The 21,032-nt window shown below is 44.3% G+C and overlaps 1 protein-coding gene across 2 annotated transcripts in view; it reads left to right on the top strand.

Annotated features, from left to right (window-relative positions):
- Window positions 1-3,693: 3,693 nt before the first annotated feature.
- sorl1 (sortilin-related receptor, L(DLR class) A repeats containing) overlaps window positions 3,694-21,032 on the top strand; it is an 83,356-nt gene continuing 66,017 nt past the window's right edge. For both annotated transcript variants that reach the window (XM_063493010.1, XM_063493012.1), the window contains exon 1: window positions 3,694-4,037. In XM_063493010.1, coding sequence (XP_063349080.1) covers window positions 3,717-4,037 — 321 coding nt within the window. In that variant the 5' untranslated portion in view covers window positions 3,694-3,716. The remainder of the gene's footprint in view (window positions 4,038-21,032) is intronic.

Here is a 21,032-nt window from a genome sequence, read left to right on the forward strand (position 1 = left end):
ATCTTCAGTGTTCTGGATAACACTCGTCTCCACCCACTCTGTGCCACCTGCACTTCTTTACCTGTCTTCAACTCTTTAGTGTCCTGTCCATTGCTTGGGATGGATGACCCAGGGAAGTGTCCTCTATAATGTTTGGTGCAGTGACACACTGGATTGTAAATCAATCAATATGTGATTCAACTTTTAGTTTTAACTCTTCAATGAACTGTTTTTCAAAAACTGTTTAAGGCAGACTTTTTATAAATTGTTCTCCATTTTTAGAAGATCAAAATTAATGAGACAGACTAAACATAATTTTAAATATAAAAACTCTTTTTAATATCTGGATGACAAAACTTTGCAGTCAATCACTGCCTTAAGCCTCGAACCCATGGTCAGCACCAAATGTTGTTTCCTCCCTTGAGTTGCTCTGCCAGGCCTTTACTGCAGTCGCCCGAAGCTGCTCCTTGTTTGTGCTTCTCTCTGCATTCAGTTTCAGTTTTGCAGCATTTGGCTGAACCTGAGCCTGGAGTTTATCTCTGTACACGTCAGACTTCATCCTTTTACTTATCAGCAGTCACATCATCAATAAACACTGGTGGCCTGGTTACACTGGCAGCATGACATGCCCATACATGCAACAATGCTGCTGCTGCTGCCGCTGCTGTGTTACACAGATAATATGGTCTGCTTTGGACCATGAGCCGTGTCACTCCTCCAGATTTTTCTCTTCCCATTGCTCTTCTACAAGTCGACGTTTGTTTCATCTGTCCAAAGATTTCTTTTACAGAACGGTGCAGATGTTCACTGCAAAGTCTGATATGACCTTCCTGGTCTTAATCACTGGTTTGTACCTTCCTAAAAATCCTCTGCATTTCCAGTCGTGAAGGTGTCTGTTGATTGTGTAGACGTTGACAGGCATACACTCCTCTGCTAAAGGGTGTTCTTGATTTGGTTAGATGTTGGGTTTTTTTAACCGTAATTCTGTCATCATGTCCTTTAGTTGTCTTTTGTGGTCTTTCAGTCCTTCTTGGCATTGCTGAGCTGGTCACTGTTTTCATTCTTTCTAACAAGCTAAAGTTTTTGCTGCCTCTCTGATAGGTTTATTTGGGTTTTTAAAAATGCAAAATTCAACACTGTAAATTCTGACATTATGTCTGCTTCATTTGTCATGAGAAACGAGAGGGCAGGCCATCAGACAGCTTGTCACTGAATTGGGGCACTGTGTATGAGCATTCTTGTAATTCTCTAACAGGTTCTGCAAAATATTTGCAAAATGAATTAAATTCAAGCTGAAAGCGTGCACTTTACCACTGTAGATGTTTACAAAAGCAGAAGTTGTTCCAAACTTCATGGAGGGCACTTTATTTAGACCTTCACTATATTTATCCTTGCATGTTCACCTTTCACCTCTCTCCCCGATACTCACACACATCCATTCTGTCTTGCTCGTGCTGACTGTCCTTCCTCTTCTTCCCAGAGCATACCTCCACCTCTCCAGACTCTCTTCCATCCTCTCCTTAGGCTCATTACAGATCTCAGTGTCATCTTCATATATCACCCTCCACAGAGACGCCTGCCTGACCTCGTCTGTCAGCCATCCTTCTCTTTCTCTCATTTTCTATATTCATCAGCTCCTCGAACTATTCACTTGTTAGCATATTTCCATCTTCATCATTAATCTAAACTGCTTAATCTCTCTGTCTAGCCAGTGAATCCTATTCTCCTTCTTTAGTGTCAGTCTAACATACCTCTCACTATAAGCCTCTGCTTTTGTCACCGTTCTCTTTGTTGTACACCTAGCTTCCCAGTACTCACGTCTACTCATCTCTTTGATTGTCACACTTTTTCTTTCCTGTACTACTTCTTCCCACCCAGAGCTTTTCAGCTCCTCCCTGAACTCTGTGTAATATTCGTCTTTCTTCAGCTTTCACCATTTAATCCTTTCCTCTGCTTTCATTCACTTTCACTTCTTGAATTGAAAGCCATCCTACAGACTACCAACCAAGCGAGCTCTCCCCTGATACCATCTTGCGGTCTCCTGTCTATTTGAGATTTTATCTTCTGCATAAAAATATAGTCCACCTGTGTGCACCCTCCTCCACTCTTATGTTATCCTGCCTCTGCCTCTTCTTAAGGTCAGTGCTCACAGCAACCATTTCCACCCATTTTGTAAAATCCACAACCATCTGTCCTTCTGTATTACTCTCCTTAACACCGTACCTATCCAACACTTCCTCATCACCTCTGTTCACTTTATCCGATTTCTCCAGAATTCCTGTTTCATCAAACATCCAACCTGCAGGGCACGGATGCTGACATCATTCAACATCACCCTTTCAATTTCCAGCTTCAAACTCGTGATCCTTTCCGACACTCTCTTCACCTCCATAGTACTGTTCACATTTTTCTTCCTTCAAGATTACCCCCACTCAGTTTCACTTCTTAACTATACTGTGTTCATTTACTGAGAGTGGGAGAACTGGAACTCCTGCATAAAATGAAAGCTAAGGGAGAACATCCAAGTCTACACAAACGGGCCCTGTCTGTGTGAGTTCAATATCAGGACCTTCTTACTGTGTGGCAACAATAGCTGCTTAGCGTGAGGACAATGGTCATCAATGCTGGGTGCCCATGGAGCTTTATATGTAAATGTGAGAGTAGCAATGATCCCTACAGCTAACTCAGAGCAATAAGACAAAAGATAAAGGCCTGCTGTGTGGATGGTATCGTGGAACGTAAGTCTGCATCTCTTTCTTCTCTTGTTTTCCCCCTCACCCCCAAACCAGTGGCAGCAGATAGCTGCCCCTCCCTGAGCCTGGATCTGCCTGAGATTTCTCCCTTTTCTTCCCACCATAGCAAAAAGCCTGCTTATGGGCTCATTTGAGTGTTGTGGGATTTCTCCAGAATACTGTTGTCTTCACCTTACAGTATAAACCACCTTGACGTGTCTGTTGTTGTGATTTGGTGCTATACAAATAAACCTGAATTAAATTACACTGAATGTCTTTGGGTGCTGTGAGTGTGTTTGAATGTTTGGCAAAGCCCTTAGCCATGAATAAAAGCACAATGTGAATGTGAGACTGTGTCACTAATGAGAGCTCAACTAGTCACAGATTAATTTACCACCAGAACGTTTAATGTGTTAAAACGACCTGTTATCTGCTACAGCTACAATATATTTATTGTTGAGGTGTAAGTGGTACCTTTACGGTCTGGTTGTATTTCTGTAATGTTTTGTGTGCGATCGTAATAAAGGTAAATTTTCAGCTACGTCGTCATAAATGTCCCCTTTGTAAAACACCGTTTTCAGTAATAAAAACGATATTGATGTCTTTGTACGAAGTAAAGAATTTACACGATATTACTGCTTGCTGATACGTGTTACATAGCAGTGTGTGTTTATATGTGCACGGCTTTGGCTCGGGCTTTCTACATTTACAATACCAGTTTTTTCATGTACTAGGCAGGCTATAACGTTTGTTGTTGCGTTGTTTTTTATTTGTATTTGTCAGAGTTGTCGTTGTGTAATTCGTTTGCCTCCTTAAACAAATGGCGTGGACACAGGGCGGCTTGTTCACAGCCTTTGCGTGTGATACCGAGCCAGCAGAAGCATATTTGAAGCTGAGAAATGTGGTACTTCCTGAAATTTCCCATGGCTTGCGAATGTAGCAGTGACTGCCAGTAGAAGGAGCTCTTCGGTCTTACCTAATCCAAAAGGCAAAACATACACAAACATGGCGTTATCACGAGCGGGCGAGATGCTGTCCTCTCTTCGCTGTTTGTTGTATTTATTAGTCCTCAGCGTGGCAGGAATAAACTCGTCGACTCTTCGTCTTCATCCTGAGCAGCGTTACATGCTGCCGCAAAACAGAGGATTTTTCACAATAGAAGCAAGTGAGGCTTTACTGCACGGAGATGGAGGTGGCTCCGCGGCTCGAGCGCTGCATCTGCCCGCTCGCAGTGGAATCGAAGGCGGGTCGGTCTCCAGCGTCTACCCGCAGCATCGAAGTCGCCGGAGCGCTGGTAAACCGGCGATGCCAAAGGTGTACGGCCAGGTAATATAACGCATTAACTGCGTGATACCGCTCACTTTGACGCGCACATCGAGCTTCACCTCAGCCTGACCTTACTGGTATGGGTGGCGTAAAGAAATTACGCACTGTTGTTTCCGAAGTAGCATCAATTCCTGCACCTTATGCTTGAAGCAGGCTGCTGTTGTGTGGGGGGCGCAAACCCCGTCGGTTTACCTGATGCCTTTAAACGTCACACTGGCAGTGTAACATTACAATTCACTAAACGTTCATTCAAATGAGTGTAATTGGTCAGCGGCAACCTGTCCGCGACACTTTCAACTGTCGCTGAAGAAACGAGACAAAAGTAAGACACTGCGTATGTTCAACGGATGGCTAAGTTCCCGAAAACATCTCCTTTGTCGTGCTAGGGAACGGAAGCGTAACAAGATCAGAAAAGTGAATTAGGCAGAGGGTTTGGTGTCAGTGTAAGGGGACTGGGGCTAATGCTAGGTGCGAAACAAATGTCCGTTTCCTTACCTGCCGTCTCCGGGGGGGGGGGGGGGGGGGGGGGGCTGAAGTGAAATCAAACGTGGATCCCATACAAAGAGCCCACGGAGGCAGACAGAGCAGGAGACATACACGAGGATCCGTATTTATCGTTAAATGCTGCACACATGACAGAAAGTGAATGAAAACATTTCTATTTAGCAAAAACGGGGCATGAAACATTCTTCCTTTAATAATGCCCCAGTGTGCAGTTTGTCCAAAAAGAATGTGAAAGCACTAAGAGAGATTAATTTGGAAAAAACAACAACAACAAACCAAAGATTTTGGCTGAAAAGTGAATAAAAATGTCCAAATTTTAAGTGGAATTATGCGTGGAGCTCTCCACACCCCAGGTCACTGACCTCAGTTTGGATAAATGTAAAAGCAAATGTTTTCCTGGTGATTTGCACCTTTGGGCCACTTCCACAGCTGCTGCATTGGTTTGTCCACTTATCTGTGTCCTTGCCCCTCTCACCCATAGTATTCTTTGCTAAGGAGAAGGTGGAGCCCAGTAATGGTTAACTACAGTGCTCTTAAGTGCTATTATACCATTATATTCATTACAATGCATTGTAATGAATATAATGCTGTTGCACTCTTTGTTGTCTTGTGGGATTATACAGCTATTGAGCATGCACAGACAACAGCATGATGAAGGTTGTTTAATGAAGCATTACAGCTTCAGTCGTGCCAAAGGAACACAACTGACAGGAAAAAACAGCTCACTTCCAACTAAAGAAGAAGGAAGTCAGAATTAGGAATTCATCACCGTGGTTCTCTATTTCAAGTATGATGAACTTTGCTGGAAACCTTTTCAAGTCAACTGGCTTTTATTGTCATCTCCACCATGTACAGTGGTACAGTACAGCGTTCCTCCGAGACCCCGACGCTACATATTACATACAACAGACGAACACAGGACTACGTAAAGTGCAATGTGCAAAAATTGCAAAAAAAACCAAAAAAACAAGACAAGACCTTGCAATGGAAATGTGCAAAACACTGAGTATTGTGCAAAAAGTAACTTGGTGCCTGAAGGTGTGTGTGTGTGTGTGTGTGTGTGTGTGTGTGTGTGTGTGTGTGTGTGTGTGATCCCAGTCACTGAGTGTCCAGGAGTCTGAACACCTGCAGGTAAAAATCTGTAGACTGTCGTCCTGCTGTATGACAGGAAAACTTTGGGTTCAGTTCTGAAAGATGACCAACATAACATCATTGTTTAAAGAAAACTTTTCATTATATTCCATATTTTCACCAACCTGCCACATCATTCTTTCTGTGGGGCAGCCAATCAGAACAAAGGGAGGGGAAGAGAGCTAAAACACCTTTGGTCAGACAGTGGATCAACTGAGGGGCTCTGCTAAGGCTCACTATAAGATGCATAAGGATCATTTTCCAATGAGGCATACAGATAAATGTAAACGATGCAGAGAATTAAATGGCTGTAAAAACGTTGGAGTAAGAAAACAAATATTGTTTAGTGTTTAATAGGTGGCAGAATTTATATATTGGTTGTCAAGGAACAGACAAAAGTATCTGTGTCTGTTTAAAAACCCAACGAACGCTTTGTACCAGAGAAGAGAGGCAAGTGGACGTGTTCATGAGTTGTCATCGAGCTGCTGTCTCGTGCTGACTGACACTTCTGGTGATGCCTGCAGTCAAAACACAGCTATAGCCTCCAGAGAGTCACATCGGGATCATGTTTCGTCACTGGTGAACGATAAGGCTGGAAGAGGGTGGCTTGTCGAGTGTTTGCTCCTCAGCTCGCTGTCCCCGTTGGCTCTTAGTGGTTTGACTAAACTTGTTAAGGACCTCGAGCGGGCATTGTAATTAGAGGTAATGACTTTGTCTGAGTTGGGTGCAGTGTGCATACTTGATCGTGAATCTGTTCACCTAATCCTCCTCAACTGTTGGAAGATGAGACTGTCGCAGGTTTGGATGATGCCAGTAATGTGAAGGTCAGATGGAGCTGTGGACGATGGCAGCTTTATGTCAAACCAAAGTTTACGGCAGGATGTTTCAATGTATTTTCTCTGTGTCTGAATGCAGGAAGCTTCCCTCATTGTGTCAGCCATGACCAAGCTAGAATGGTGAAACCTTGAAAGCTGTGCTACCATTATTTCCCAGTCTTAGTACGTCTTCATATCTAAGGACCTTCACTGGGCAAAATTCCTACTAAACTTCTTACACAACCCACCTGCTTCAGCGCTCACATGCTCTCTTGAAACAGTGTGTTGTCCTAGAAGTGCATCACTTCCAACAGCTGCAGTTTGTCTGATTTGATAAAATTGATATCAAATAATTGATAAAAATGCAGATACACCCAGGAGTTCACGATAGCACTCAAGTTATTAAAAAATAGAAAATGCTAAGATTTTATTAGGCTGCAAATGTGTTCAAGGTATTTTTTTTATTATTCATTGATCTGCAGAGTATCACTTATTTAGTCTTTAGGTTTCTGTTTTTTCATATTTAATAACCTCGAACTAGAGTATATTTGGTTTTAAAACCACTGAAGGGACACTTAAACAATGTAGAATTACACTTTTGTCAAAGTTTAAAAAAATGTTGCGTAATTCAGCACCTGAGGCGCTGCAGGTCTCTACATGGTTCACACATCTGGATCTGAGCAGTGTCTTCTGTCTGTCTGTGAACAGCATTAGTCACGTCTCTGTTATTATGATCCATCATAACAGCACTACGCCGTTTTACATGGTATAAAAATGTCATATCAAAATATCATTATGGTAATATTATGATTTTGCCAAAATTAACTTGATCTAACTTTGAGGTTAAATCAGCCAACCCTTCTTTCCACGGATGCTCTGTGGGTTGGGCTTTGGCTCAGCCACTCAAGGACTGTCACTCATTGTCCTGAAGCTATTCCACTCTTCTTCTAGCTGTTTGCTTTAGGTCAGGATTAAAAGTAAAGTTAAAGTAAATAAAACTGTACAAACTGCTGTCAGAGAGTTCCAGAGTCTGGGGGCCACTGTTGCTCTGTCTCTTATAGTTTTCAGCCTCATATGCTGCACAGCCAGCAGGACCCTGATCACGGGTAGGGATGCTAATCGAGAACCGGTTCTTGTAGCGACCCAGTTCTCGGTAGTTCAGTTTCTTGGAATTGTTAGTCTGTTTATCGATTTATCCGCTCCACTTGCACTTCACTGTGCACTACAAGTGATTTCAGTTCATGTACCAGTGGAGGAAAATAGTGGGACAGTCTAGAGCACGATGGTGAAGTGCAAACGCTCTGTGCAAGCGTCTGCACAGACAGCATGCTGAGGCTAAGCTAGCCAAGAATCCAGAGTGATGTTAAAGCTGACCCAGCCCAGCAGACACACCTCCAACTTCAACAGGTAACAAACTGTTTCTATTGGTTTCTAAAGTAGAATCACCATGGTGATGGCTTTGAAGTCTGTTTGTGCTGGTTTTCATTCTTGCTTTGTGCTGTAAACTTAGCGTTCATGGCTAAATACTAACTGGCGTTGTTCCCGCTGGTGCAGGGTCCGCTCTTCGGCAAAGGTTTCTCCATTTGGTTCTGTCCAAGGCGTCCTTGGGTGATGCGTTTACGGTCTTAATGTCTTCCTAAATTTTGTCCATCCACTGTTTCTTCGGTCTGCCTCGAGGCCGGCGTCCTTCTGGGTCGGTCCTCATAGCCGTTTTTGCTACAGAGTTCTCATCGCTTCGAATCACGTGTCCATACCACCTCAGGCGGGACTCGAGCATCTTTTCTTTAATTGGGGCTACACCTGGTCGCTTCCATATGTCTTTGTTTCGTAACACAGTCCCATCTTGTAATTCCCAGGCTCCATCGAGCATGCGCATCTCCATGGTGTTTAGGGCCTGTTCATGTGTGGTCAATGCGGGCCAACATGCGGAGCCATACAGGGCTACTGGGCGGACCACCGTTTTGTAGATTTTTCCCTTGAGTCGATCTGGCACTCTTCTGTCACAAAGGATACCAGTGACTAGAGCAGGGCGATATGACCAATAATATTTATCACGATATACATTTGAAAATTTGCAATAACGATATAACTAACGACATAACTGATGATATAATTGACACTAGACAAAATACTTTACAACTCCACAACTTTATTAGTGCAAAAAAAAACAGTGCAAATGCAAATTCCTTGCTGTCAGTTTAACCAAAAGGCATTTGGAGTGGAAACTGGCCGACATATCCTCAGCATAACCATGTATAATATACACAAAACTTAAAAAGAGGTTATATACACACACAATACGGTAATATTATGTTGAAGAACAGTACGTATCACTCCGCGAGGCTCCTGCCTATGATAGCCGTAATGCTCCAACAATCCAAGCGGTGAGCGCTGTGTAGCACATAAAATCGTTTCGAGGTCAGTAAACACAACCAGAGTTCATACATAAGGCACACGGGATTATAAGGGGCACTGTCGATTTTCAGAAAAATCAAAGGATTGATTTTAAGTGTGCTGTGTTTTCCAAAAACACGGTAATAACGACGGCCCGCTAGCATGCTCTACCAAAAATAGTGCTTTGTTGTGTATCTGACGGACAAACACCAAACCAGTTCCACACCACTGAAGTTGCAGCATTTTTACAAACCAGTTCTCATTCATCCGTTTCATTCAACGATCCGCTTTCCCCCTTCTCATTCTCCGTCGCTGCCATGGGTTTTCCTCCATGTGAGTATGAAAACAAAGACACTGCGCATGCGCGTTTTACCCATATTCTATCGCCATATTTCATTTTCTTATCGTTGCCTAACATTATACCGGTATTACTGTGAATGGTATGATATGGCCCAGCCCTACCTGTCGCCATTTTAACCAGGCTGCATTTATTCGTGCTCGGACATCGGAGGTGATATTTCCATCGTAGCTGATGACTGAGCCCAAGTAGCGGAACTCTTCTGTCTTCATCAACTCTTCGTTGTCAATTATGATGGTGCCATCAGTTTGGGGGCCTCCTTCCAGGTATTCGGTCTTTTTTGTATTGAGCCGCATACCATATTCATCGAGCCGGGTCTTCCAGAGTTGAGTCGTCGTTTTGGTCTCTTCTCTGTCTGTTCTCTGGCGAGGAATACCTCATCGGCAAAGAGGAGAGACCATGGATGAGGTAACTGGAGGTCGGCCGTGATGGTATCCATACAAAGGATAAAGAGGAGGGGTGATAGAGCTGATCCTTGGTGGACTCCGACGCTAACTAGGAAGGGAGGTGATAGTCCAGCGGCGCATCGGACTGACTTTTAACTTTAAGAAGCTTTATTGTTATCGCTGTTCTTTAGTCTGTTTTGGGCTTGAACAAGTGCTTTAAAGTCAGCTTCATTGTCTGATGTGGAAATTCAAAGCACAGTCGTATCAACAGGAAATACCAAATCTGCGTAGTGCTCAGAAGCAGAAGACGATGTCATACGATGTACTTTTCGACACTCTGTTTAACACTTTGTCCAGGCTGAGTCGTCTAACAGCTGAGGGGTGGCTTCTGTCTCCCAAAGTGTACCAGACTGTGGTTCAGTGCTCTGTCCTGATCAAGTGAATTATTATAATTACAACACCAACACCATGGTTAATTTTTAGCACTGACTGACACAGCACCTCCTCATGTATAATACGGTTCAAAAACACCAATTTTATTTCTCCATTCATTTCAGTCTCTTTACCTTTCACGTGGTTGAAAAGTCGAACATTCACCCATCGGTTGTAACACGTGACAGTTTGTCAGGCGTAACCAAGCATGCTGTCACAGTCCCTTTGATTCAGTGCATTTCTGCCATCAAACTCATTGTTATCACATGTGCAAGCTGGGATACGAGTAACTGGGTTTAGTCATGGACTTCACAGGTCTCGTCCAGAGCCAAAAAGAAAAAGTCAAAATGATCTGCTTGGCTTTTAAACAAAGCTCCAGATTTCCTGCAACGTCCTCGATCCGTCTTATGGTTTGCCTGGAGAGGGGCAGAGTCTCAAATGCTTCTTATTTCTCAGGGGATATCAATGCAGCAGAGTTTAACAAAGATAAGGGACCCATCAGATACTGAAATGGCCAAACTGGTCAGGACTGGTCCAGTGTGATTCGTGTACACTCTGGAGCTGGTTTTCCTTGCAGGTCTCTCTGCATTTATTCTTCTCTGACCAGCTTTGCTGTTGCGTCTGCTGAGAATCATTTTTAACTTGATGCTCCCATCAACAGTCTCGTTTTCAATGCACAGCAATGAGCCAAACTGTTAAAAACACATCTAATATTATCTAATATTACATAATTTTAAGGACTCACATGAGCATGCACTACAACCTGCAATTCACTTCCTGGATGGTTCTGTGCTCAGCTGGATCGTTAGTTTGAATTTCAGGCTGAGAGTAAGGGAAACATCAAACTTACAAACCCCACTGAGGTGCAGTGGGGCTCTCCCACACCCATGTCACAGGTTTTTTGTTTTTTAAACATACACTGAGACGTTGACACAGAGAGGAAATAAAACATGTTTTCATAGATTACTGTCTGGTGGTGTGCATGGCTAGTCCATTAGATGATCAGTTGTTGGTGTTCACCTGAGATATTCACCAGTTAAAGTGATTATTCATATTTTCTTAATGTCTGTTGATTGTTATGTATCTGTACGGCAGGATGCAGCAGCCTCTGTCTCAGGAAGTTGTGAAAAAAACTGTGAAGTAAAACAGATGAGAACCACAGTAACCAGTGTTGGTCGGCAGTGCTTTGATGTAGAAAATCAACCTTTCTTTGTAGGCTGCAGCAAAGTCAACAAAACTAAAACCACATAACCAAATTGATGCACAGTGCTGGTCCTCATTCAGTGCTGGAAGCTAATCTGCAAAGAAGGCTTCTGCTGCTAGCATTCATGCTAGTCACACTCAGCAAACTAATCTGACCAATGAGCCGCCTGCGTTTCAGTGATAGGACTTGCTTAAAATTCTGATTAATGCACACATAAAAATCTCGGCCTGTATTATCCAGTGTGTGTTTTTGTTACCTAGTGCCACACAATAAGACCAGCCCAGGCATGTCTGAGAGCAGGAGCCATGTTTCAGGCTTCAGTGTAGTAAAAATTGAGCTGCTTCTACAGCCTGTGATGAAGCACAAAACATGCAAGAAAACTCTTTGTTAAAGGGGGAAACGACAACCGCTGAGCCAAAAAACACACTGCTAAAGGCAACCAAGCTAGGAAGGAGGTGCTGCTAACAGCTGGCGATGTAAGGCTGAAGAGTAAACCAAACATCGCTGTAGCATTTACTATTTACACTCTAAATCACAGGCGGAGCAAATGGTGGATGGAAATTACTGATGCAGTTATGTGGTGGTAAAAGCAGCTGGTTAAAAAGCTCGACAACGTCCCAGGTAGAAAATATTTCTCACTTTTATTATGAGGCAACATTGTGCAGGCTCCTGGAGAATTACAAGGAAAAACTACTTTAGTTATTGTAAAACAGGATTTACCAACACTTCCAGGGAAAACACTGCCTAACTTTAGCTTATGCTGTGTTGCTGCTGTTGCTGCCAGCACCTCGTGGCATCAGTGACAGTGGAAACCAAAGATGGATAATGCTGTTTGTTTTGTTAGCACAAATCAATGCTGCTATCTGCAAGCTGCAGTCACTGCAATTTCTTTCTCTATGTCATCATAAATATAATTATCGCAAATGTCCTTGAAAGTTTTTGATTTTTATTGTGGATTTTAAGGCTACGTTTTCCATCTCGAGTTGATCCAGACAAACGTAATCAGCTGTATCTCACACAGCACAGGAACACAAGGAATGTGCTTTGTCAAGCGATTTGTGGGTATTTTGAGCGTAGATAATTCAGAAACAACAATCGGGGACAATAACCACAGTTTTGATCTTTGAGACTTTGCTCTACACAACTGTTCTGTTTAAGGAGAAGTTGGACAGATGTGCACAGAGAGACCAATAAATATGTCACACAACCCAACTGACGGGGCGCTCACTTTCTCACTTTAGACATCCCGTACATTTCAATGCCCCCACACCGCCCATGTCTTCAAACTGCACTAGTGTGTGACAGAAATGTGCATGGTGCATGTGAGCTGCCCGATCAGCTGGAGTTGGTGTCGTGTTTACAGCAGCATCGATCTCTCCACCCTGAAAGCAGTAGACGCTGTCCTCTGAGCAACAGCGCGCCTCTTTACGCTCTGCTCTGATGCTCGTGTGCTGATTCTGGTGCTCAAACCCTCTTTAAAATTCACCACACTGTCTCACTGTGAGCTGTCTGCACGCAGCCCACTGTGTGTGCATCTGCTCCGGTATGAAAACGACTTCATTGGTTTTTATCTGGTCGAGTTTGTAAAGCTGCCGTAAGACGTATCAAGCGGAGCCTTCTCGGTGTGGGCCAACTTGGGCCCATGTCTCAGTAGGTCTTTGTAGCATTCATCATTTTCTATCGAGTGGCGGCATGCCACACAGTAACAAGGATGTTCAACATTATCACTTGCCTGCCTTTCATTTGCTTTCATGCATTATTTTGGTGTGGAAGTTCTGGAACACCTTGCTTTGTGAGTCTGCAAAGAACTCGGAGGTCTGCAGTCACGCTGGGAGGAGAACAGGGGCTCAGTTGTGTCTCGTTCCTGTTGCACTAAACCACCGGCCGGCCTGAGCATGGACACTGGACAGTCGGCTCGAGGTGAGAGCGCAGCGAGCCTTCTCTGCCTGCCAGTCCTGCAGAGATGATGTCATTGTTTCAGTCGGGCTTCGTCGACTCTCTTGGCCACGCTGCCACCCCCCGACGCACACACACAGCTGAGCTGAGGAGTGGGGAGGGTAGAGAATGGGCTGAATGCCCGTGCATATCATTGGTGCAATCCACTCCTTGGTACTACCAGACACCGAGCCGACCGCCTCCATCCTTCCAAAGAAATATGAAAGCACTAGAAGGGTGGGAAGCAAATGTGAGAGTTTAATAGAAATCTTTCATGTTTTTCCTTTCATGGTGACGAGATACTTGGAGCAGTTAATACTTTGTTTTTGTGTGTGTGATTTCTTAATCCAAATTTTGACTGAAAAGATGAGGTATGTACAAGCACCACAAGAATATCAGTGCCATGCAGACTGCTTTCTGTGATAAAGCCCACACGCGAGGCCCTGCGGTATTATAATTATATACTTCAGCATCCACTTTATGACAATAACTAACAGAGCGGCGGTCTCGTCCAGCTCCACCATGTTGAAGTGCAGCACTCGACCCCAGTATAGTGGCACAGGATGTTCTCCACTTGTTGTAGCTTCCGGTTAGTGCAGCTCTCTGTCCAGAGCTGCTGTCTCTATCCACGGTTCAAGACTGTGGAGCTGCACTCTGTCTAACCGTGGACGAGAGTCTTCTCCATCAGAGTCTTGATCGTCTGTCCAGGAGAAGCTCAGAATGTTCAGCTGCTGCTGAGCGTTTATGAGGAACAATGTTGATGATATCTTTTGTAGGACAGAAAAAAAAAAAGCTGAAGTGAGTAACTGAACCTGATCTCCGTGTGAACCGCTTATGGTGCTGTTTTGAGTACATTCCAGCTCCTGAAGCTTTTGTCAGGACTGTTAAAGATGGATTTCTTGGTGTAGGGTTGCAGAGTTATGTTCATGTATGAACATGGGTAAAACTGCACAGCGGCTTTCAAACAGGCAAAGGGATCAAGTTGAGCTGTGTCCTGTAGTCAGATGTTGGGTGGTAGAGCGCAGTATATGCACGTGTCTGCATTTACCCAGGGAGCAGTCTTTACACTGGGTTACCTCTTTGTCTGGATCTTGTTTGATTTGAATGTTAATGTTTCACTCGGTGCTAATCCTGCTCTGCTGATGTGTGTGTGGCCTGCTCCCAATGACTCATGCATAAGCCTGGTTTGCTGTATTTCACCTCAGCCTGTATGAGGCTGACACGTCTCATACAGAGCACCAAACACTGCAACAGCATGTGCCACATGAACCATTTCTCCACCTGGATGATGTGATAAATAGACTGGTTTTTATATATAGTACACAATAGGGCAGGGCAATATGGACAAAACTATTTATCCCAATATATATTTGAAAATTTGCGACATAACTGACGATATAACTGATGCGAGACAAAAACAAAATACTTTAACTCCACAACTTTATTAGTGCAAAACCATCAATTCTTTTTCACTTAAACAAGCAGCTGTTTTTTTATGTGCATTAAAGTTATATAAAAATGTAACAGTGCAAATTAAGCAGCGCATTAAGCGAAACCAAACAGTCAGATAAGTCAAACTTTTCTCAACTCATTCTTCTTGCTTCCTCCACTTCTGTACCGTTGATTCATTAATGCTGAATTCTCTCACAGCTCCCATGTTCTACTGCGTGACTGCGAGCATGTCTCTTAACAGGAGCCATTTTGGGCTCCTTATACACACAATACGGTAATATTATGTTGAAGCACAGTACGTATTACTCCGCGAGGCTCCTGACTACGGTAGCTGTAATGCTCCGACAGTCCATCAAGCGGTGCGGCTTCGTAGCTTACCAAAGTCGCACCGCTTTAGCTTACATTCACCCATTCGAAGAACCACTTTCTTCTACGCTGTTTCTAAGTGTTCCTGTCTAACATTCACACGCATTCATACTCCGATGGATGCATCAGAGAGCATCATAGATAGGATATTTGGCTTGCAGACTGGGATCGAACCACCAGTAGGTGACCTGCTTTACCACCTGAGCTATAGCCACCCCGGCTTTCTTCTTTTCAGAAGATCTCTGAGCAGAGCAAGGGCTACTGTGAGGAGTTGCAGTTCAAGCAGGTGACGTTGGAGTCTGTCTGACTGCTTTAGAGGCGATTTGCCAGACAGATTGACGACTGTCACAGTCGCATCCTAACTCACCGTCTGCAGGGAAAGTCTTGCTTGGTTCCTCAAGTTGTGGCACAAACAGACTAGCACACGTTTTTAAAGCGAATCCAATTAAAAGGTGTTGTATTAGACACAAAGGACTGATTGTGTTTCCAGATGATCCAAAAATTCAGTGTGTAGGCTGAGTCACGTTTACTGAAGATTCAGGGTTGGGCCTGCAGCTCTGAACATCACCAGCTGCTGAAGAACACGAAGGTTTCTCTTCAGTGTTTTCACAAACCTTCAGCTGCACACAGGATGATCTAATTTCAGTTTATTGTGCTTTCAGCCACAAATGTCTCCTCTGTACTCAAACATCCATCACTGTTCACGTTTATAGAAATCCTCATGGCAGCAAAAAGAATAATGTGATCGGTTTAAATATACATATCCTGAGCATAACCATGTATAATATCCACACAAGTTAAAAAGAGGTGCTTTGCAACATTAAACTGCAGTGTGCCAAATAAAAAAGTCAAATACGTATTTTTCGGACCATAAGGTGCACGGGATTATAAGACACAAGAAACAAAGCAGTCAGATAAATCAAACTTTATTCAACTCATTCTTCTTGCTTCCTCCACTTCTGTACCATTGATTCATTAATGCTGTATTCTATCACAGCTGCTTTATTCCCATGTTGTTGCAGTATATTAATGACTAACCTGGTATTGTGATTATGGATGATCTCAGTTGTTCTCCTGACTGAAGTTTGGTCCGTTTACAGCATCCTGCCATGCGATTGCATTTGTCTCTAACTATCAGGAACCTTCACGTTAACTTTTATTGAGTGGAAAAGTGTTAGCGTTCATCCTGCAGCTTCACTGTTTATGTTATGCTAACATAGCTGTGTTGCTAGCGATCACGTAGCACATCATTACATACCAGCTAGCCCAACTTCAGTAACCCTACAAACATCACTGCTGTTTAGTTTTCTGTCTTCATTTATGTTGGAAGTGATAGCAGAGCTGTATCTTTTAAAATTTTCAGAAATCTCTCAGTCAGAACATGCTATATCATGCTTAGGTAACTAGCGAAACTAGCTACTACTACTTCTGCTAACTTCCTGCTAACTTCTAACTCCGTGAAATGTAATAAATTATGTTTTCATGGATGCCTGGATGTTAAAATTAATTGTTACACCTGGTAAAGCAGCAATGCTGATCGTTTTACTAAAGATGAAAGAATTTAGACAGTTTTTAACTCTCAGTGATGCTGCAGTGTTTGTTTGACTTTGGGACCTGAAGCGGAGGGAGTTTAGGACCCAGATTACTCCCAGATTTACGAGCACCTTAGTCCGACAAATACGGCAATAACGACGGCCCGCCTGCATGTTCTACAAAAAAAATGTGCTTTGTTGTGTATCTGACGGACAAACACCAAACCAGTTCCACATCACTGAAGTTGCAGCATTTTTACAAATCAGTTCTGGTTCATCCGTTTCACTCAACGATCCGCTTTCTCCCTTCTCATTCTCCATTGCCGCGATGCTTTTTCGGCCATGTGCGTATGAAAACAAAGGCACTGCACATGCGCGTTTTACCCATATTCTATCATGATATTTCATTTTCTTATTGTTGCCTAACATTGTACCGGTATTACCGTGAATGGTATAATATGGCCCAGCCCTACCGTGGAGCAATGACAGGAAGGAGACTGGCCTAAAGGACAAAGTACATTTTTCCATCTTGCTGGCTGTGTGTGTTGTGTAGTTGATGAAATGGCAGCAGGAGTGTGCTATGAAAGTCGGTGTGATGCTCGGGGCAATGTTCTGCTGCGTTCATGTGAATGTTCGACATGTAACCGGGGCTCGTAGTAAGTGTACTCCCTGATGGCCTCATTCAGCAGCGTGATGTGTGGCACACTGAACCAGGCAGGAGTGTTTAGAGGAACATGACAGGAACAGGCCTCCTAATTCCCAGATTTCAGTGTGTTTAAGCAGATTGAAAAACAGCTGCTGACACAAGTTTCAGTAACAGTGGCACATTTTTCTGTCTGCTGCCAGTACAGGTGTGTCAGGATACAGTGCTGCTTGTTTCCCTGCACTAACGACAGCACTCAGAAGCCAGGCGGTCTGTTGAACCACTGTTTATGTATATATTAGGGCTGCAACGATACACAAAATTCACGGTTCGGTTCGATACTTTGGTGTCACGGTTCGATATTTTTTTCAATACAAAATAATGTTCATGCCTTTTTAATTTGTCATTTATTAAAATTATAAATATATATATTTTAACTCAAAAGTACAGTTTTTAAATTTAATGTTGCTGAAACAACAAAGTAATAAATCTATCTGATCGAGAAATCACTCATCTTTGGAAAAGAGAGTTTATTACAGAGAAATGGCTCTTTCCAAAATAAAAGCTATACTATACGCTTCTTCTGGGGTATATTCTCAGCAGCATATTAAACATATCAGGTCCCCATAAGGAGAATCATGTGCTAACGGCTGTCTAAATGACTCGGGTAAAGTCTGTAGCATGCGTGCTTGTTGTTTTTGTCTGCTTCCACTTGTCTTTGCACTAGGATGATGTCGGAGTAAATGTGCAGTCATATTCGTTGTGTTCCCACTAGTGCTGTCAGCGTTAATCTGAAATGACATTAATGCCACAACACGGCAAATCTCCGTTAACGAGCTACCGCGGATCACCCCGTGCGTGGGGCTGGACGGCGTCAACACGTTAACGAGCAAACTGCGCTAACGCACTAGTTCCCACCCATGTAATTGAGCATTGCGTGGCACATCCTTTTTTTTTTTTTTTTTTTTTTTTTTTTTTAAACCTGTCCCGTTTGGTTCTTTTGCCATCAGAATTATTGTCTAAAGGCGAAGAAAGATGCCCAACGGATTTACTTTACCAAATGGACCATCCCAGCCTTGCCGTAATGGTCCATTTGATTTACCTTTTATTGTTTATTTTATTTTATTTTTTTTTTTACTTGCTAGATACGGGACAGGGGAAAAGAAAAGGGAGAAAGAAAGAGGGGGGAAAAAACAAAACAAAACAAAAAAAAAAAACAGCGGAGAAGAGGGACGGGGATAAAGGGCAAAAAACAAAAACCAACAAAATAAGCAGACAAAAAATACATATATCGATCACCTGGATCACCTGTTGAGAAAGAAAAAAGAAAACAAGCAGAAGAAAACGAGAGTAATAGAATAAACAACATCACAATGATATATGGGAATATAACACTACATACTTAATATTAAACATTATTGTGCAGCACGTAAGATCGACAGCGCACAGTGTGCTTTGAGGTAGGAGCCAAAAAGGGTGTAGTTTGTGTGTGTGTACACCTGTGTGTACACCTGTGAGCATGAGCGCGCTTGTATTTAAAAGGTTCCTTCATGTAATGATCTGCTAGAGGGTGTGGGGGGGCCACAGTCCCATCCTCCAGGGCATGAAGCAGGTATGGAGGAGATCAAAACTCCAGACATCCAGAGGCCCCCAGAACACAAGAGACCAAGGAAGACCAACAGAGGGGCAGCCGCGCCACTGTCCCAGAAAGAGCTGAGGAGAGTCCCAGATGAGGGATCACTCAGCAGCCGCGGAGCAGAAGCCAGGGGGGGTTGCAGTGACGTGCCCGTGAGCTCCGCCGGCAGCCAGCTGCGCCTGAGTGACCGAGCCCCAGGCCGAGAGGCCGAGGGCACCCCACCCCCGAAGTGGCCTGAGCGAGCCCCAGGTTCCAGGCCCCGATAAGCAGCCACCAAGGAGTGAGCCGGTGTGTACCCGGACGCCCACCCCCGGACACAAGGAACCACCAACGCATCGATGTCTGAGGGCGTCTGCCACCGGCAGGGGAAGTGGTGGGGGGAGATAGGCCTCCAAACCTTGGAGGGCCTGAGATGTCCCCAGAGAGGTGGCGTCTGATACAAAACCTGACATATAGACACAGACATACAGGCACACTCAAATACAAACATCCATTCCCACCCTCATGCTCTCATAAACAATTACTCCACACTCAACCAACGTGGAGACAGACATAAAGAGACGCTGTACACACAATCACACTCCCCAAGCGTACTCTAAGAACCGGGTCTAGGTACCCTTGCCCCTGGAGGGGGAAACTGCACCCAGACCCAGGTGCTGTTACCCTTTTCCCTGCAGTGGGGAGAAGCAGACTGCCCCGACTCCGCAGCAGCAGGGAGGCCCCACACACCAGACCCCAGTCGGACGGCCAACTCCTCCTCCTAGCCCCCCCGCTCCAGCAGGCCGCAGAGACCGGGGGTGTAAGAAGACTCCAAACCTCCCTCTACCCGCTCATATGTAGTGTTGATGTATATGTGTTCTAAGGTGCAATTAAAACCCAGGAGGGCATGGAGCTACCTGCCAGAGAGCAGCAGGTAAGCGCATAGCCCCTCCTGCTAGCCCTCAATGTCTACGTGTATTTAAAATTGAGAGGTGGGCAACGACGCCAGGGGTGAGGTGTACACCCTGATAGTAATTTGGAGTCCGTGTTGTGAGCCCACCCCCAAGATCCTATATGTATGTGTTATGAGAGTGTGAGTAATGTGAATGTCTAAGTTGTGGGATAAAATTGAGGCAAAGGCAGCCAGTAGGGGACAGAGGGGGGGGGGGTGCCTCCTCTGCACCCTGATGACACACCCCTACCCCAAGGCCCTGCATGTGTGGGTGATTGTGGTGGAGCGGGAAGAGGGAGGCAGCTGGAGATGGGGAGGGAAGAAAGGGAGGGGCAAGTGACCCCTCCCTGGGGCCAGCTCCCCCGCTGACCCCAGTAGGCACCCCCATGCTCTGTGACCCGCCAGGGAAAGGGGGCCCAGGCCCAGGCCCATCCGGACCAGGGCCCAGTGCAGCAGCGCCGCCCGGCCCCACAGAGCCCGGGACAGCCCACCCGACCCCACTACAGAGAAAACTGCACCCACCCCATCATCCACTCATCTTCCAGACTACACAAGACAATAGACGCCCAGGCTGAGATCTTCCTCCACCTCTCCTATATCTCCCCCTCCTGCAGAGAGAATTCCTGAGGAGAGGAAAGCTCCTGCAAGATGTGACAACCTCCCCCACCAGTTGAAGAGTCCCCCAGGTGGCTCGATGCACCGGACTGGACTATGTGGGCTATATTCTTTTCTGAAGTGACATTATCTAAGCTGCCCAACAAACACACTAAAGGAGAAGTTGGAATGTTACATTTCAGACACTTCGATAAGTCTTCACATATCTCGCGCCAAAACTTCTGAACTGGTGGACAGAACCAAAGAGCGTGGATATAATTGTCCGGTGAGTTGGTTTGGCAGTGTGAGCAGTTGTTGGTAGACGTAAAGCCCATCTTGAACATCCGATGACCTGTATAGTGCACTCTATGTAGTATTTTGTATTGAATTAATTGAAGACTGGGATTTCTAATTAGATGAAAGGTTTTTAAGCAAATCTGAGACCAGAAGTTTTGGTCTAAGTTAACTGATAAATCCGCTTCCCATTTTGCAATAGGAAGTGATATTGATTCATCTATTTTAGAAAGCATTCTGTATATTTTGGATAGTAATTTGGGGGTTTTAAGAGCAAGAAAATGAACCACACTTGGTGGTGTTTGTAGTTCAACTTGACCCGGTTTAAATCTCTTTTTTACTATGGATTTAATTTGTTGATATTCTAAAAATCTTTTCTTGTTGATCC

Source organism: Pelmatolapia mariae, linkage group LG14, assembly GCF_036321145.2.
Source record: "Pelmatolapia mariae isolate MD_Pm_ZW linkage group LG14, Pm_UMD_F_2, whole genome shotgun sequence".
Classification (NCBI taxonomy): domain Eukaryota; kingdom Metazoa; phylum Chordata; class Actinopteri; order Cichliformes; family Cichlidae; genus Pelmatolapia; species Pelmatolapia mariae.